The 15,857-nt window shown below is 27.1% G+C and overlaps 1 protein-coding gene across 19 annotated transcripts in view; it reads left to right on the forward strand.

The window, feature by feature from the left end:
* Tm1 (tropomyosin 1) overlaps window positions 1-15,857 on the forward strand; it is a 190,298-nt gene that overhangs the window by 140,629 nt on the left and 33,812 nt on the right. For 12 of the 19 annotated variants that reach the window (XM_075382503.1, XM_075382498.1, XM_075382497.1 and 9 more), the window contains 2 exons: window positions 10,110-10,180; window positions 15,316-15,391. In XM_075382503.1, the coding sequence (XP_075238618.1) occupies window positions 10,110-10,180; window positions 15,316-15,391 (147 nt within the window). Of the gene's footprint in view, window positions 1-10,109; window positions 10,181-13,234; window positions 13,306-15,315; window positions 15,392-15,857 lie in introns of all 19 variants that reach the window. The other 7 variants (XM_075382502.1, XM_075382501.1, XM_075382500.1 and 4 more) reach the window with 1 other exon arrangement.

A 15,857-nucleotide genomic window follows, 5' to 3' on the forward strand; every position in this document is an offset into this window, starting at 1 on the left:
TGTGTAAAAGTTTTAACAGGATTGGTGTAGTAGTTCTTTAATGCCAAATGATCAAAAGTCAAGCTATACAATAGCTTGAATAACAACTTTTTCTCTTCTCACAGGGAAAACATCTTAAAAAATTAGTAGAAAATAAAAAAGTTCTTCATTATCAAAAATAAAAATATGTAAATTTGGATGTGACTTTTTGAAATCTGGTAAATTATTTTTTTTGTAAGGATTCAAACAAGTACATATAATTCCTGTGTCGATAATAGTATAGTTATTTATTTTCAATATAAATAACTTCAAATTGGTAAATAATATTTAATTTATGGAAACCTAAAAAAAAGGGAATAGTTTATTTGTGATCAGATTATTTTAACTGTTGCCAGTGATATCTTTTTATTATAAATCTAAACGTAAGTGCTAATAAACGAACGGAGGGTGTTTTGTATTGCTTTCTTCATAGACTTGAATGTGTTACTGTGCATCAGCATACCAAGCCCTATGAAATCAGATTATATTCAAGCTTATAATTGACATCTTTTATAGATCATAGGGACTGATTATAGAGAATAGTGCCTCTTATATTTTAGACACTTTACATACGTTATAGATGTATCTACTTTATATACATATATATTGCAAAGCAATAAATTAATGTTCTGTCATGAAGCGTTGTATATTTGATACACCTTCATGTCCAATAGAGGAAAGATTAATTATAAAATTGTAAGTTAGTAATATCTTCCTAATGATTAAAGTTTAATTGCACTTAAATTGTTTAGTGTTCAAGGTTAGTTAAAAATGTAGATTTGAGAGAGTTACATACCCTTCTTCTTTGTAACTATTATCGTTATTATTATTTAGTTTATATATTTTTCAAAACTGCATCAATTTAAATATGTATTTCTTACTTGATTAACTGCAGTTAGATTTTTGATTCTATGTACTGTGCAGTATGATTTCCATTGGAAATCTGTTAATCTCTTAATACATTTTGGAGCCTTAAGCTTTTTTTTCTACATTTGAATTGTAGTTTTGCTATTTAAATTTTAAAAAAAACCTGGCTTCTAAATAACAAATATTCTTCCATTTGAGAATATTCCTATATCACCCTTATAAATATGTCAGGTTATAATAATTTATATAATTATAAATTTTATATTGTTTTTATTGACAGAATCAAAACAGTAAAAGAACAAATATAATAACACAGATGAAATGTAAAATTGATCAAATACTAATGATACCATTTTGAAAACTAATACTACTCATGACCACCATGTTCAATATCATTGAGGATAAGATCGGCTTATTGTAAAAGAGATCCCATGAAAGAAAATTTTCAGTCATTTAGAAACCGGGTCATAATTTTTATTATTTTAATGTAACTGTAAACATCATTTCATCTTATGCTGATCTAAGAATTAAATAAAAAATTCTGTTATGAGACTCATAGAACAATAAGTAGTAGTTGAGACCATAAAAATGTTATTTATTTTAAGTTTCATTGTATAATTTAATATTAATTAAAATTAAATAAAATTCCATATTTAAGTGTAAATATGTAAATCTTTATACTTAAGAGCAAGTAGCAGAAAATATCTTGAAGATTTTTTTTGCAATTTTTCCATTTAGTGCAGTTTTATAAGCTACTGTTTGTTTCCAAGCTTAAGTTAGTAAAAGACAAAATAGGATTTTCATTATGAACAATACTTGTATTTGGATTTTTTTAAATGGCCCAAAAAAAATAATTTTTACTTTTTTGCTTTCCATGAGTTACTCTACAAAGCCTTGTTAGCCCTAGAAATAAATTGCTTCTTGATAGCATATTGGATGAAAAAATACAGGACAGGGAGTGCCAGTTTTTTTCTTCTTAATAAGAAATTGTTGCCAAATAATTCCAGATAGATTTGTTAGTTATTGATTATGAAATGAATGCACTTCTATCATGATCTGATTATTTCTAGTTGGTTTTCATATCAGGAAGTTAGAAGTTTATCAGCTTGATAGTAATTGTTTGGGTCCTAGGTAAAATGCACTCTTACAACCTGATTGGCAGTACATGTGTTTTGATTGAAATTAAAGGTGTGATGTAAAGATAAAATACAAACAATTGAAGTCCTATTTTATAAACTGTTTCTGTAGGTGACTGAATTTGAAATAATGTTTACAGTGTGGCTGTCTGTATGATTAATATTGATGAATATTTTTTTTTTACTATACTTTATGGTTTTTGGTATTACAAAAAGTTATATCCAAATATTAAATTTCTTTCTAAAAACTGACCTCATAATGTTAATCTATAATTATGATCTAATTATATTATGCATAGTTTTCAATGTACAGTGCAAACTAAATTTTCTGGAGATTTTGTAAGCAGGTTTTAGCAGTACGTGAAATGTTATTTAATTGTCTCATTAGGAACAATTAGTATTTTGTATTTAAAAACAAAAACGGTTTAAAACAACTTATTAAATTATATAATGCTGCTCTCATTGTTTAAATATGTGTATATATATATATATATATATATATATATTCTTTTATGTATACATATTTGAGGTGTACCTAATAAATGTAAAAATCAACATAAAAAAATAAACCATAAATAAACTCGACATAATTTAAACTAAAAGTAAATAATAATCAAAATAATAAAGAAATAACTAAACCCAAAATAGGGTTTTTATTTAGGCAGTAACCGCTATTAATAGGTATTAGAATTTTAATTTTAGGCCATATTTGCATTTATACACTGATAAAATCTTGTTTTCCAATGGTCAAAGATATGGGACAAATCATTTTGATGTTTCAACAATACGTTTTTGCTGTTTTTTTTTTACTGCACCAACTGGCATGAAACATGTTCATTTCAGCAAAAATTTCAATTTAGGAAACAGAAAAAGTCACATGGTGCTAAATTTGACAATTAAGGAGGATTTACATTGTAGTAATGTGTTCATCAGCCAAAAACTGCTTCACAGAAACTGCTGTGTGAGCAGGCTTGATGAAGAATGGAACCATTTTTCCACAGTTCTTGTAATTTTTTTTGTTTCAAATTTGACAAAACTTCCTTATAATAATTTTGATTTATTGTTGTTCCTTCTGGAACCCATTCTTTCAAAATTGTATCTGTGATAACACTAAACATGGCTTTGAATTTGGACTAACTTTGAAGAGTCGTTTTTCATTTATGGTAAAAACTGTGTTTTTCGTTCATTGACTGTCATTTCATCTCAGGATCATACTGGAAGATCCAGGTTGGGGTCAAGCTGCTGTAGATTTCTTTTGTGGTTTTTTTTTGCTCCCGTATGAGAACTCTTGGGGCCAACTTGAGACATTTCTTTTTTTTCATGTTTGATCCTTTCAAAAAATTTTCAACACAGTGTCTTTGTCGATGTCACAGCTTCAGCTGTCATTTGGATACTGAGCCAGCAATCTGACTGATTTTTTTCTACATTTTTCATTTTCTTTGGCTCTTAAAGGGGAAGATCATCCTGGCTGTCCATTAATTGTGTCTTCCTCATCCTTACATGCTTCACTGAATCTTTTGTGCTGCAGAAACACATGTGCATGGAACGTGCAGTCTTTCCTGTAACCCTAATTAAGCATTTGAAAATATTCTAATATTTATTCAATTTTATTAAAAACCTCAAATTGACTTGTTGCTCAACTTTTAAATAACATTTTTGGAACACGACTGCACTAAATGATGACTCCAGTCGACTGTATGCTCAAAAGCGCGGATGATTGTTATGCTGGTTCAGATACATCCAAACTCTGCTAAAGAACTCAAAATCAGTTTTTTTAAGAGATAGAAACACAGTTCATTATTTAATAGACACCTTTATATTTGATCAGGAATTATTGCCATTTTTGCAAAACACCTCATGTTAATGTGGTATTCAAGATAAAATATACATGAATATATTTTTAATTATCACATCAACTTTTCAAAACATTTACTGCAAAAAAATTCTACTATTTATATAGTTTGGCTTCAAATATTTAAAATAGAATCCAAATGATATATATATGTATTGTTTTATATCAATAAAATAGTGTTTACATCATGCGGTGTAACAAAACCGCTTATTGAGTTTAAGAAAATTCATTCTAATGATTTTTTTTTTAAAAATCAACTTAAAATTTTTATATAGCAATTGTGAATCATTTTTATAACTTGACAAAAACGATGTGAGGAAGTAAATGAAAGTAATCATGCAGAGAAAATAAAAACCTGTGCGTATTATGCATGTTATTTTAAAATGTTTTAGAAAAAAAATTTGTTCGGTTATTAAAAACTATTTTTATTTCTAATATAAAAAAAGAGTAATTGATGAAGGTGGATTTGCTTTAATATTAGTTACCTTAAGCTGCGTTTTATTAAAGAGGATCTTATATCATTTTTTCTCTTGTAGGACAGCTTAGGCATCAAGCTTGTCTAATGTTTATTATTATTTGTATGTAGAATTAACTTGTCCGGTGAATTGAACCTTGGTAATTGATTATTCTTTTATTCTTCCAAAAAATAAATAAATGTAAAAATTATTTTATTAACTAGAATTTTTTTCTTATCCTGGCATAGTTTTTATGTAAGTTAATTTGACTTGAACAAAATTATTATTTTAATATGTTTAGAGGCTTGTATTACTTTCAAATTAGCTACAATTTGAACCTGTTATTTTCTGCCTGTTTTTGTAAGTAGATGTATGACAAGTTTAATACTTTTTATTTTATATTTGATAGCATCAAGGTCGTTTATTTACAAACCGACAACAAAGACAGATGTTAAAGATTGTTTATTTCCAATTTTTTCTTCCTGCTTTTTTATTTAAATTGCTCCGATGAAACTTAGTGGTTATTGAAAAAAATATTTTGTTCTTTTCGTGATATTTCTTATCGATGATCCTCTCATTAGCCAAGAAAACAACATAACATGAATTTTTAATAAGTTCAGAAAATAAAAAAACTCAAAAACTATTAATAAAAAATTATTTAATTTGCTAATTAATCAGATGCTGCTCCTGCATGTGTGATGGTAACTAGTCAATGAATATTTAATGCACTGTGATTGACATACAGCATTTAAGTTTTGTCTTATTATGTAGCATGTAGTACGGGTCTAATTGTTATGTGTTTAACTTTCACAGTTTGCCGTATCTTTTTTTTTTATAAATTTTATCCATCAGTGTGCAAAAAAACTGATTCATGGGGGCTCTTTATGTTTAATCATGGAATTTATTAGCAATTTTACACATAGTTTTATGCATTTATATTCTTCAAGAGTGAAATTAAGTGTAACTCAGAAAAATAAAATGTTAAAAAGTTTGTTAACTTTGTGAGACTCAGATTTTCAGACAGATTGTTTTACTCCACACTTAAAAACAAGATTGAAGATTGGATCAAAGAGACCAAGCAATTCAACAGGCTTTTGATGATGTTTTTAGATATATTTGAGCATGTTGACAAAAAAAATGAATCCTTCAGAAATGGTTGTTAAACTCATTCAGTCATACTTTGTCATTGTCAGGACTTACAGTATATTTATTAACATTTTAATTGTAATATTTATTATATAATTAGTCTATACAAAATAATCATAAGATTATCTTGTTTGATTTTATTACTGATAAACTGATTTATTTAAGAATAGATTATTTTAAATCAATTATATGAATTTTACTAAAAATAAAAACTTTTGTTTCACTTAAAAGTAATAACTGTACTATTATTGTAAATATTTTAGAATCGATCACAGTCTATAATAAAAAAAAATCTGTATGTATGTATGTATCTACTTAATTTGTATTTAATTTTCAGAAAAGGTAGTTGTGGCTGTAATATTTCATTTACTAATTGTGATCATAAACAGAATACGTATCAAAATTGTAATGTTATATTTGTTCTCTTACTATTTTTATATTAATTCTTTGTTTTTAAATTTAATTTCTTTGTTATTTGTTGTGTGTATTTTTTGCTTGTACATAATCTTTAACTTACAGAGTTTTTCATTGTTTTTGATGTGTTGGAAAATCAGGTTAATAATATGTGTTTATTCTTTTGAATAAACTCATCAATGAGAATTTCAGCATACAAATTCCAAATTGTCTAAATTTTCTATCGCTCCTTTTGTAACTAATTATTCTCAAACATCAAAAAAGGTTGAAATTATTTATTTCCCAATAATTTGCTCTTTTGTTTGTAATTAATACATTTCATTAATGCTTTTTTAAATTATTTGTAAAGGCTGATCTAACTTCTGCATCATTTATCTCTTATCTTTATCATAGAATGCATTTTCTCTATTTTTATATCACTGTCAAATCCACAGTGATATACATCTCTCTGCTAGACAGGAGTTGTAATTTCCTGCTGCATTGGTTTGGACATGCTTGGAAGATCTGTTTAATGTCACATACCTGAATATTTCACAGTATCACATATCGTTTTCAGTGTTGTGTAAATTAATTCAAACATTTAAAAATTTTAACAAATTTTTATGTTTTACTTATTAATTTACACTGTGCGATTTTTTTTGGTGTGAAATATGTCCACCTTTATATTTTATCAGCTCTTTTATTCTTTTTAGCATATAATAAATTACTCAAAATCATGCACAGGTTGTATTATTAATGGATCGTTTCCTTATTGTGCAGCCTAGCATCCTCATTTCCCTCTTGCATACACCCTGTAAATTCTCAATAAGATTAGATCAGGCAAGTTTTCTGACCGGTCCAACAAATACATATTTTTTGCTGCTTTTAAAGAATGACAGAGTAAGGTCTTGCTGGAACACCACTTTTTCCTTCCCACATGTGACAGAAGTCTGTTTTTCCAAATCATTATTTATTTTTCTGTATTTACCATTCCTTCAATAGGAACAAGATAATGACATCCTTTAACAGAAAAATATGCTTGAAAATATTTTTTGTTTAGAAAAAATCACTTTCAACTGATCGTTAAGGTGTTTTACATATCTCTTGGCCCATTGTATTCTCTGTTTTTTCATATTTTCTGTTAGGAGTTGCTTTTTGAATGGATTTCCTGATTTCTGACCTTGTTCAAGTAACCTTTGACTGAGAGAATTGAAACATGCATTGTAGCACTGAAGCCAGCCATTTCCCTTTAAATATCACGATTTCATTTTTGAGGATCAACTTTAGGTAATCTAGTCAGCGAGATATCTATTTTAATAATCTTTCTTTTTCTGCCATATTATTTTGTCTTTCTTCATGAATCATAAAAGAACTGCGTCTCTTTTTTCAGGCAGATGGTGGATTTTTAAACTTACCCTGTATTGTGCTGCAATTTTACATTGAAATATTGCAGAATGTATTTTTTAAAATACATCTAAAAATTTAAGTTAAATAATAACAATAAAAAAATCACACGTGTAGAAAAAACCAAATTTACTCGTTACAATAAATATAAATCTTATTAATAACTTAAAAGACTGAATATTAACTTCATACTAGAATATAAAAGACAACTATGGGCACAGTTGTTATAAAATAACCTACATATGTGGCCTTACAAAGAGCATTGTGACCAACTTAACTGACATTTCCCTCTATATTGCAGTATTTCATTTAATTTGCACAACACAGTAGGTCTGAATTCTTCAAGAGGTTATAAATTTAACAAGATTGGTTTTTGTATTAAGTTTTTATTTTACAATGTAATTATTCATTTATAACGCTTCCTTATTCTAAACAATTAAAATCTTGAAAAATGTTTACTGTGTCACCAAATTTGTAATGCAGGAATGAAAAATATTTTATAAAATTTTTTATGAATAATTCAAATGATTTTGCAGTGAATTTTTATAATTTGAAACCTTATCTGACTTTTTGAGGGAGCCCAATAAATGATATTGTATTTGGGAAATATATTTAACATAATAAATATGTAATAATTATGGTAAGTTTAGTTTAACTGATTTCTCAGTAAAAAGTGTTTAATTTAGCTGTTTACACAGCTGTAAGAAGTAATTCTGCATGTGTTTTTAAAACCTGGTTTTTACATCTCAAAAACATGAATGTTTGGAGTGAGCGATGAATGCATGTTTTCTCCTGTTTATCACATAATTTATATTGGTTTATATATTAATTTTTTGTTTAATGTTTTTCTATTTTAATTTTTTCTGTCATTCCAATTAACTGAAAATAACATTGTGTTTATTTTTTATTATAACATAATTTTATTGTGTTTTGTAATTTCATAATATTAGTTCTTTTAAGTTTTATTAAATCTAGTGAAGTTCTGAATATTATTAAAAGAGAGTTAATCATTTATGGTAAATATTATATGGTTAGAGAAAAAGTTTCTTTGTATTTTATTAATGCAAAAATAAAACAAGAGGTTTTCTTCATACTTCAAACGAACTTTATTAAATCAAATATGTGGTGTTTTGATCAACCACTTTTTCTCATTTTTGAGGTAAAATCTCAACAATGTAGAACTTTCGTGTTTTCTAGATGAAAAACCGATAACTTATTAAAAGCTCTTTTGAAGCTAATTTTTACCTTTAAGAGAATTCTGTAGAGACTAAAACAAATGGTAGCATGAAGGTGCAAGGTCAAAACTAAATGTTAGATCCATCAAAATTTACTGTCTAGTTCTAAATTTTTGATGAGTCACCAAAAATTTGTGGGGTCTGGCATCACCATGGAAGTTTTACCTTTCCTATCGATTAACTCAGTCTCTTTATTTCAATCACTCTGTGTAATCTTTTCAGTTGTTGAAGTAGAGGTTAGAATTAATTATTTGATCAAGCAGTAGAAGCTCACAGTGAACAATTCCTTTCAGATTCCACCACCGCACAGCATCACTTTTCTTGGCGTCAATTCTGGCTTTACCACATTTGCGAAGCTTCATATCGCTTCGAACACAATCTTTTCTGCACATTATTTTTACAAGTGATCCACTTTTCCACAGCCATAATAAGCCGTTCCAAAATGATGTGATTTTGTTTTGTTTTAGCAACAATTTGCAGGTGGAAATTCAATCTATTAAATTTTTCATTGTTAAACCATGTGACACCCAAACATCAAGTTTTTTTTGTGTACTGCCTTCATTATACAATTTAAAACTGTTTGCGATTAAAGTTTAGTCATTACTGATATAACAACCGCTAATGCGCCAGTCTTGCTAAATTTTTTTTATGATATCATCAACTTTCAGTCATCACCAACCAGAATGAGGTGCATTATATATATATCAAAATTTCCAGATTGAAAATGCTTGAAGCAGCTTTGTGCCACACTTATTGTTACTGCATCGTGTTCTTAAACATCACAAATTTTTTTAGCACCCTTAGTTGCATTCTTCCTTTTTTGTATTTGAATTTCTTCTTTATTTTTACTCACAAAGACGCAATACATTTTAGTTATAAACTACTAAATTCTTTATCTAGTCGCCTTCTATTTTTGTTTTTCTTATATCTAATCGTAAAGGTTACTTAATTGTACTGTTAAATCACTCTGGTATTATAATCTGTTTAAATTTTTCATCATTTATTATTATAATACTTTAAACTATCTTAGTTTTACACGTGAGTGTAATTTTATATTCAAAAACAATTTTTTATTAATTTTTTGGTTTCTTGTTAATAATAGAAAATTAACACTGGATAGTTTATTCTGAAATTTAAATGTATTAAATTTTGTTTGATAAATTATTGTGTTTCAAGTTTAGCCATTTTAGAAAATGAGAGCTGTAGTTATACAAAATGTTGTATACCTGCTTATTAAAAACAACATTTTTTTTCTAATAAAAAACATAATTCAAGGAGATATTTTTATTATGATTGAACATCATTAGGGATGGGGCTGTGGTTACACAATATGTTTCTTTGTCTTGCTAGAGACAAAAACTTTGCTTAAGCATTAATGATCTTTAACCTTTAGAGAAACGAGGCATCTTACTGGTTACCTGTCGATATAAATTTAAAGTATGAATGAATTAAACTACTTATAATTGTTATTTGTTATTTATATATACTGATAATAAATTATTTATGAATTTTATTGCTTAAAAATTTTAAATATGTGATTTGGTGTTAATTTAACAAAAAAATATTACTTAATTATTTTTAAATTTTGTTATTATTTATGTAGGTTGCTCGTAAATTGGCTATGGTTGAAGCTGATCTTGAAAGAGCAGAAGAACGTGCAGAAGCTGGTGAATCGTAAGCAATCACAGATATCTGTTGTTGTTTGTGTATTGTTTCCACTGTTTTTGTACATTATTTTTGCTGTCTTCAGTTTTTTCTAACTAATTTTTTATTTTTATTTAGATTGTTTTTACAACCAATTTTTGTGTCTAATTTTTTTCTGTTAATTTGTTACTAACAATTTTTTTTATTAATATGTTATGCAGAACTGATTAGATAGATATTTTAAAGTTTATATTACTCATATTATCAATAAACATAAAATTGTGTAAATTCTATTTTATTTAAAAAAATTAATTCATGAAACCTTGTAAATGATTTTTATATACCAAAGTTGTCATAAAAAAATTATTTCCATTAAATTAAATAAAAATTGCAGTAAGTTATATTGAATTAATTTTTATTTTGTTTATATTGTCTAAGGCCTTTTTTTTAATCCTTCTATTATCTAATTTGATTTTGACTGAAGTTTCTCTAATCTATAAGTGTCCAGTAACAGGGCTTTTAAATCTTGGGAAATGACATTTTAAATATTTCAACATAAATGATAAAGTTTATAGAAACAAATTTCTTATGTATTTGTTGGCCAGAAACACCTTTACAGAAAGCGCTGTGTGAAAAGCTGCATTCATTGTTCTGATGAAGCTAGATAAGAAATCGTGATAAGAATTCTGCAAGATGAGAAATTAATATTAAAAAAATATTTAATTAATTAATTTCTAGTTGCGAGACATTTTTTATCTAGCGATAATAATTCATATCTAAATGAATTTTAGATATTTTGACTAAATTTATATATATGAGACTGTCTTTTAAATAATGGGAATGATACAATAATTCACTTTTATTTATGTGTATTACAATTCTAACTTGTACCTTTAGTTCTTATTTACATTTACAGATCGATGCAAATTTTTTTTGGCTGGTCGAAGCATAGAACAAATCAATTTCTGTCGGCTGTTTTACCACATCATCACTTTCTTCTTTACTGCATCAGTTGACTCAAAACATGTTCTTTTCACTTAGGGAAAAGAAAAAGTTACACGATGACAAATCTGATGAATATGGAGGGTGTTCCACTGCAGTTATGTGTTTGTCAGCCAAAAGCTTCTTCACAGAAAGTGCTGTGTGAACAGGTGCATTGTCCTGATGAAAAATGATATCTTTTTCCACAATTCTAGTCATTTTTTTCTGACTCTGAAATAAAAAAATGTAATGCGTACAGCTCTGAATTGGACTTGACTTTGATGAGTATCTTTTATTATCGGTGATGAATGTCTATCTATTCCAATCCATGTTGTTTTTTCTCAGGATCATTGCAGAAGATCCAGGTTTCATTACAAATTTCTTTATGTGGAGAATTGAGATTTTCACAAAAGTTTTCATGCTGTGACTGTCAATGTTCTCAACATTGGCTGTCATTCATGGAAGCGATGAACAGTCTGCCTAAATTTTTTCTATATTTTCTACTTTAGTTCTTGAGATGGAAGTTCATCATCTCCCTAGCTGTGATATTCTTCATTGAATTTTTTGTGCCACCTAAAATAAACACACATCAATGCAGTCTTCCCCATAAGCCTCAGTAAGTATACTGAAAATATTATGTTTATGTTTTGTTCAGTTTTATTAAAAGTGCCATATTGATTCTGTCCACTTTTAAACATTTTTAGGATTGTTCTTACACTCAACAGAAAATACAAATGAACTAAGTGCTGACTCACAATCAACTGTACAGCCAAGAGTGTTTGGTATGTTTGTCAACAGGTAGATCATTGCCAAAGAGCTTACAGTCTATTTTCACTACCTTCTCTAAGTAGTAAAGACACAGTCTTATTATTTAATATATATGAGTTGTATTTTTTGTATTAGCATTATTTAGTCGATTCTAACAAAAAAATAAATTTGATTTTTTATTTACACTTGGAATATCAACTTCAGCTCTGTTATTTAAAAGTATAATCAGATATAATACACATTTTATATTTATTGGTTTAATAATAAATAATCTTGATCAGTTCTTATTTTATTGATTTTTCATTAAAATTAACAACTTTATTATTATAATTAAAAATATTGTGCTAATAATAATTTTCCACAAGAGATTAGTTATTAATTTTTTTAGTGAAGTACTGTATTACTATTATTAATAAAACTGAAAAGTAGTTAGTAAACAAATTTTTTTCAGTGTTTGCATTTTACTGCACGATTAATATATTTATCAATCATCATCATTTATATTTATCAATCATCATCATTTATCGATCAATATATTTATCAATCATTTATGTAATTTCATTTTCATTCAATAGTATAATCACTGGCAGAGCAAACTTTTTCAAAACCTGAGATTCGTACAGCTCCATAAATCACTTTACTTTTTATGAAACTGTTAGAGGTTTTGACGCAATTTCTTAAAATTTCTCCAAATGTTATGGTTTGGCTCCTTCTACTTAGGTTTTTGACGTAAAGAGAAGATTATTTTTATTTATTTATTTTTTGTTTATATTTTTTCTTGTTTATTTTGATAATAATATAGAGTACTTGAAGTTTGTTTATTCCATTAAATCTCAGATTGAAATTTTAACTGACTTCTACTCATATCCTTTATGATTGTTTTCTACTTCTAAATTATAATTATAGGTAAAAAAAAAATGTATTCCCCAATTTTCAGAAAATATTCAGTATTTTAATACAGATTGTTACTGTTACATTTACTATTGTGATGTATACATGTTTTTTTTTTTTTTATGTAACTTAGTATAAAAGTGTTTTAATTTTATTTATTATAAATTTTTATGTGATATTAATAGAGAGAGAGAGCATGGTATGTTGTTAAAAATGTTTTGTTTTGCGTTACTTTTTAGTTAATTTTATTTGTTTAATTATTTAATTTTCTTTTCAGTCTTGTTTATATTTCAGAGTGGCTGAACATATTTTACTTCACAATACTTCATAAAAATACTGATGATGCAGTTTTTTATTTTGTTTTTTATTTTTATTTTTTATTAGCACTTGCTCTGCACTTACATATTTCACTGCATGGCTTTTTTTGTTTTTCCTTATAATTAGGTTGCTCGTAAATTGGTAATGATGGAACAGGATCTTGAAAGAGCAGAAGAAAGAGCTGAACAAAGTGATTCGTAAGTCACATCTTAAGTCAGATTACATTAATGAAAGAATTTAATTTATATTTCTTGAAGTTCATCGGATGTAGACTTTTTTTTCAAACTTGTTTATATATCAAAGGCCTGGAAGCCATACTATTTCCAAACGTTTACCTGCCCTGTTTTGCTCTATAAGTATTACGTTGTTATTTGTTATGGCTTCATATCCTTATGAACTATCAAGTTTACTTTTAAAGAATTTTGTGAGCGATTAGAATAAATGCAATTTAAGTAATATTTTCAGTGTTTTTAAAATTAAGATTTGTATTTTAATAACATTATGCGACTAATGTTACAATTATTCAGTTCTCTTTCTTATATTTGAATAATTATTATTGCCATCTTGTTATCATTTATTACCAAATTTTTATGTAGCAATTAGCATACTAAATTTATTTATTTGTTTTATATTATTGGTATTTTACCTTAGCTATTTCAATATTTTAATTTTGTATAAAGTAAATTAAGTGCAATTTTTCTACTGATTTACCATAATGAAAAATTATTTTTTAAACTTAAAATATGTGATGAAAGGTACTGTGTTTGATAACCTTCCATATTTTCAGCTCATTTCTTTTACATTCTTATTTATGTTTATAGATATTGAAATGTCTAATGGAATTAATGATTTGATTAAAAACAGTATCTTTAAATATTGGTGTTCATAAAGTCGCGCATCCAGCTTGTAAAACAGACTACATTTATTTAATGACAAGAACAATTTAATTGTATGTTATAGGAAACTAACTAGATGACTATTTTTTTTTTCTGGTTACATGTCAACAAATAATCAAAATCTCTACGTTAGAATTGTTGCACCAATGTTAGAAATGCTGCCTTTCATATTTTCTCTCAATTCATCTGCAGCATGAGAATCATTCTGGAAAACAATACCATTTAAAGAATCCATAAATAAAAATCTAATGGTGAGAAATCTGGGGACTGTGGTGAGCATAATCCAAGGAAATTTGCATGGTCGTAGAAAAAAATTGTGTAAAACTTAGTTGAATCAACAATATGGCTTGTTGCACCACTTTGCTGTAACCAGCAGCTTTTGTTCTTCATTTTCAAGAATAAAATGTTTAATATCTACTGATAATATTTCTGTGAAAAATATGACTACACTTTTCACAAAATCGTGCACCATACCAAATTTTTGCGAATGCTACTTTTTTCATGATAAATGTGAGAATCACAGAACTCCGTAATTTTTTTTATGCACACACCTAGGATGAAACATGTGAATATTGCTGAAATTGCTTCAGTTAGATTGAAAAGTGAGGTTCTCTTCAGTTCTTGCACTAATCGAATTCAGTACAAGCGTAACTTAAGTATTTATGCAGTCTTGTAAACAACTCTGATCAAAAGTTGAATCCATTAAGAAAATTTCCCAAATGACATCCTGGATAAAAGCGATGAATGTTGTGCAGACTGTCATATTATAACACTAACGGATGACTGTTACATTTGCAGTCTGCTTCATTTCTTGTTTCAGAAGACCTAGATACTAAATGAAAAATAGCTATTTAATTGTTAATGAATAATTGGTAAAATTAGCCATAAAAACATTGTGGCATTATGATTGAGTAATTAAATAATGTTCCACAATAAATATACGCTCTCCTTTTAAAAATGGCATGCTCGTTATACTGCTGCAAAACATAATCACATGTTATACGGCGTGTTACATGATCTCATCTAGTACAGTCTCAGCTAAACATCTGCCTCACCAGGAACCCAATAACAACAAAGTGCAAGATCGGAATCCATTGTGAGTGAGTGTTGTGACTTTATGAATGCTGTGTATTTTGCTTCTTTATTTTTGTAGTATTTTTACGTTATATATTAATTGGACTATGTGGGTTTTCTTTCTTTTATTTTGATACGTTTAAATAAAGTTGCTTGACAGTTAATTTTATTTTTTTAACTTAATTTTTGTCTTATTACTATATTAATTGCTAAAATTTTGTTCCATAATTTTTACAGAAAAATTGTTGAACTTGAAGAGGAACTCAGAGTTGTCGGTAACAACTTGAAATCACTTGAAGTATCAGAAGAAAAGGTATTTTAATTTAATTTAATTAAGTAAATGTATATTTCAATTTATTAAACGTTTATTCCTTTATATTAAATTAAACATTTTAATAAACTTCTTAGAATGGTTAAAATTGTAAAAAAGTATTACAACTTTCAATAGAAGAAAGAGAAAGTGATTTTAAAATTGATGACTTTTTGAACGTATTACAAAATGCTGCTTCTTTTAGCTGCTATGACGTTTCACTTACATTTAATTTGTTTTTGGTTAAATAACAGTTATTTTAATGGCATAGCAATTAAGGAATCTATAGTTAATCGGTTAATAGCTGTATAAATATTGTTTTATCAGTTGCAAGTATATATAGGTTTTAAAGAAACAAGTGGATATCAACTGTTAAAATTCATTGTAATGTACAGTCAAACCTCAGTAATATGGTCTCATGTAATTCAAAATTGATGTTGATTCCACTTTTTTTTTATATCAGACTATA

The sequence above is a fragment of the Lycorma delicatula genome, chromosome 1 (genome assembly GCF_047948215.1).
Source record: "Lycorma delicatula isolate Av1 chromosome 1, ASM4794821v1, whole genome shotgun sequence".
NCBI lineage: Eukaryota > Metazoa > Arthropoda > Insecta > Hemiptera > Fulgoridae > Lycorma > Lycorma delicatula.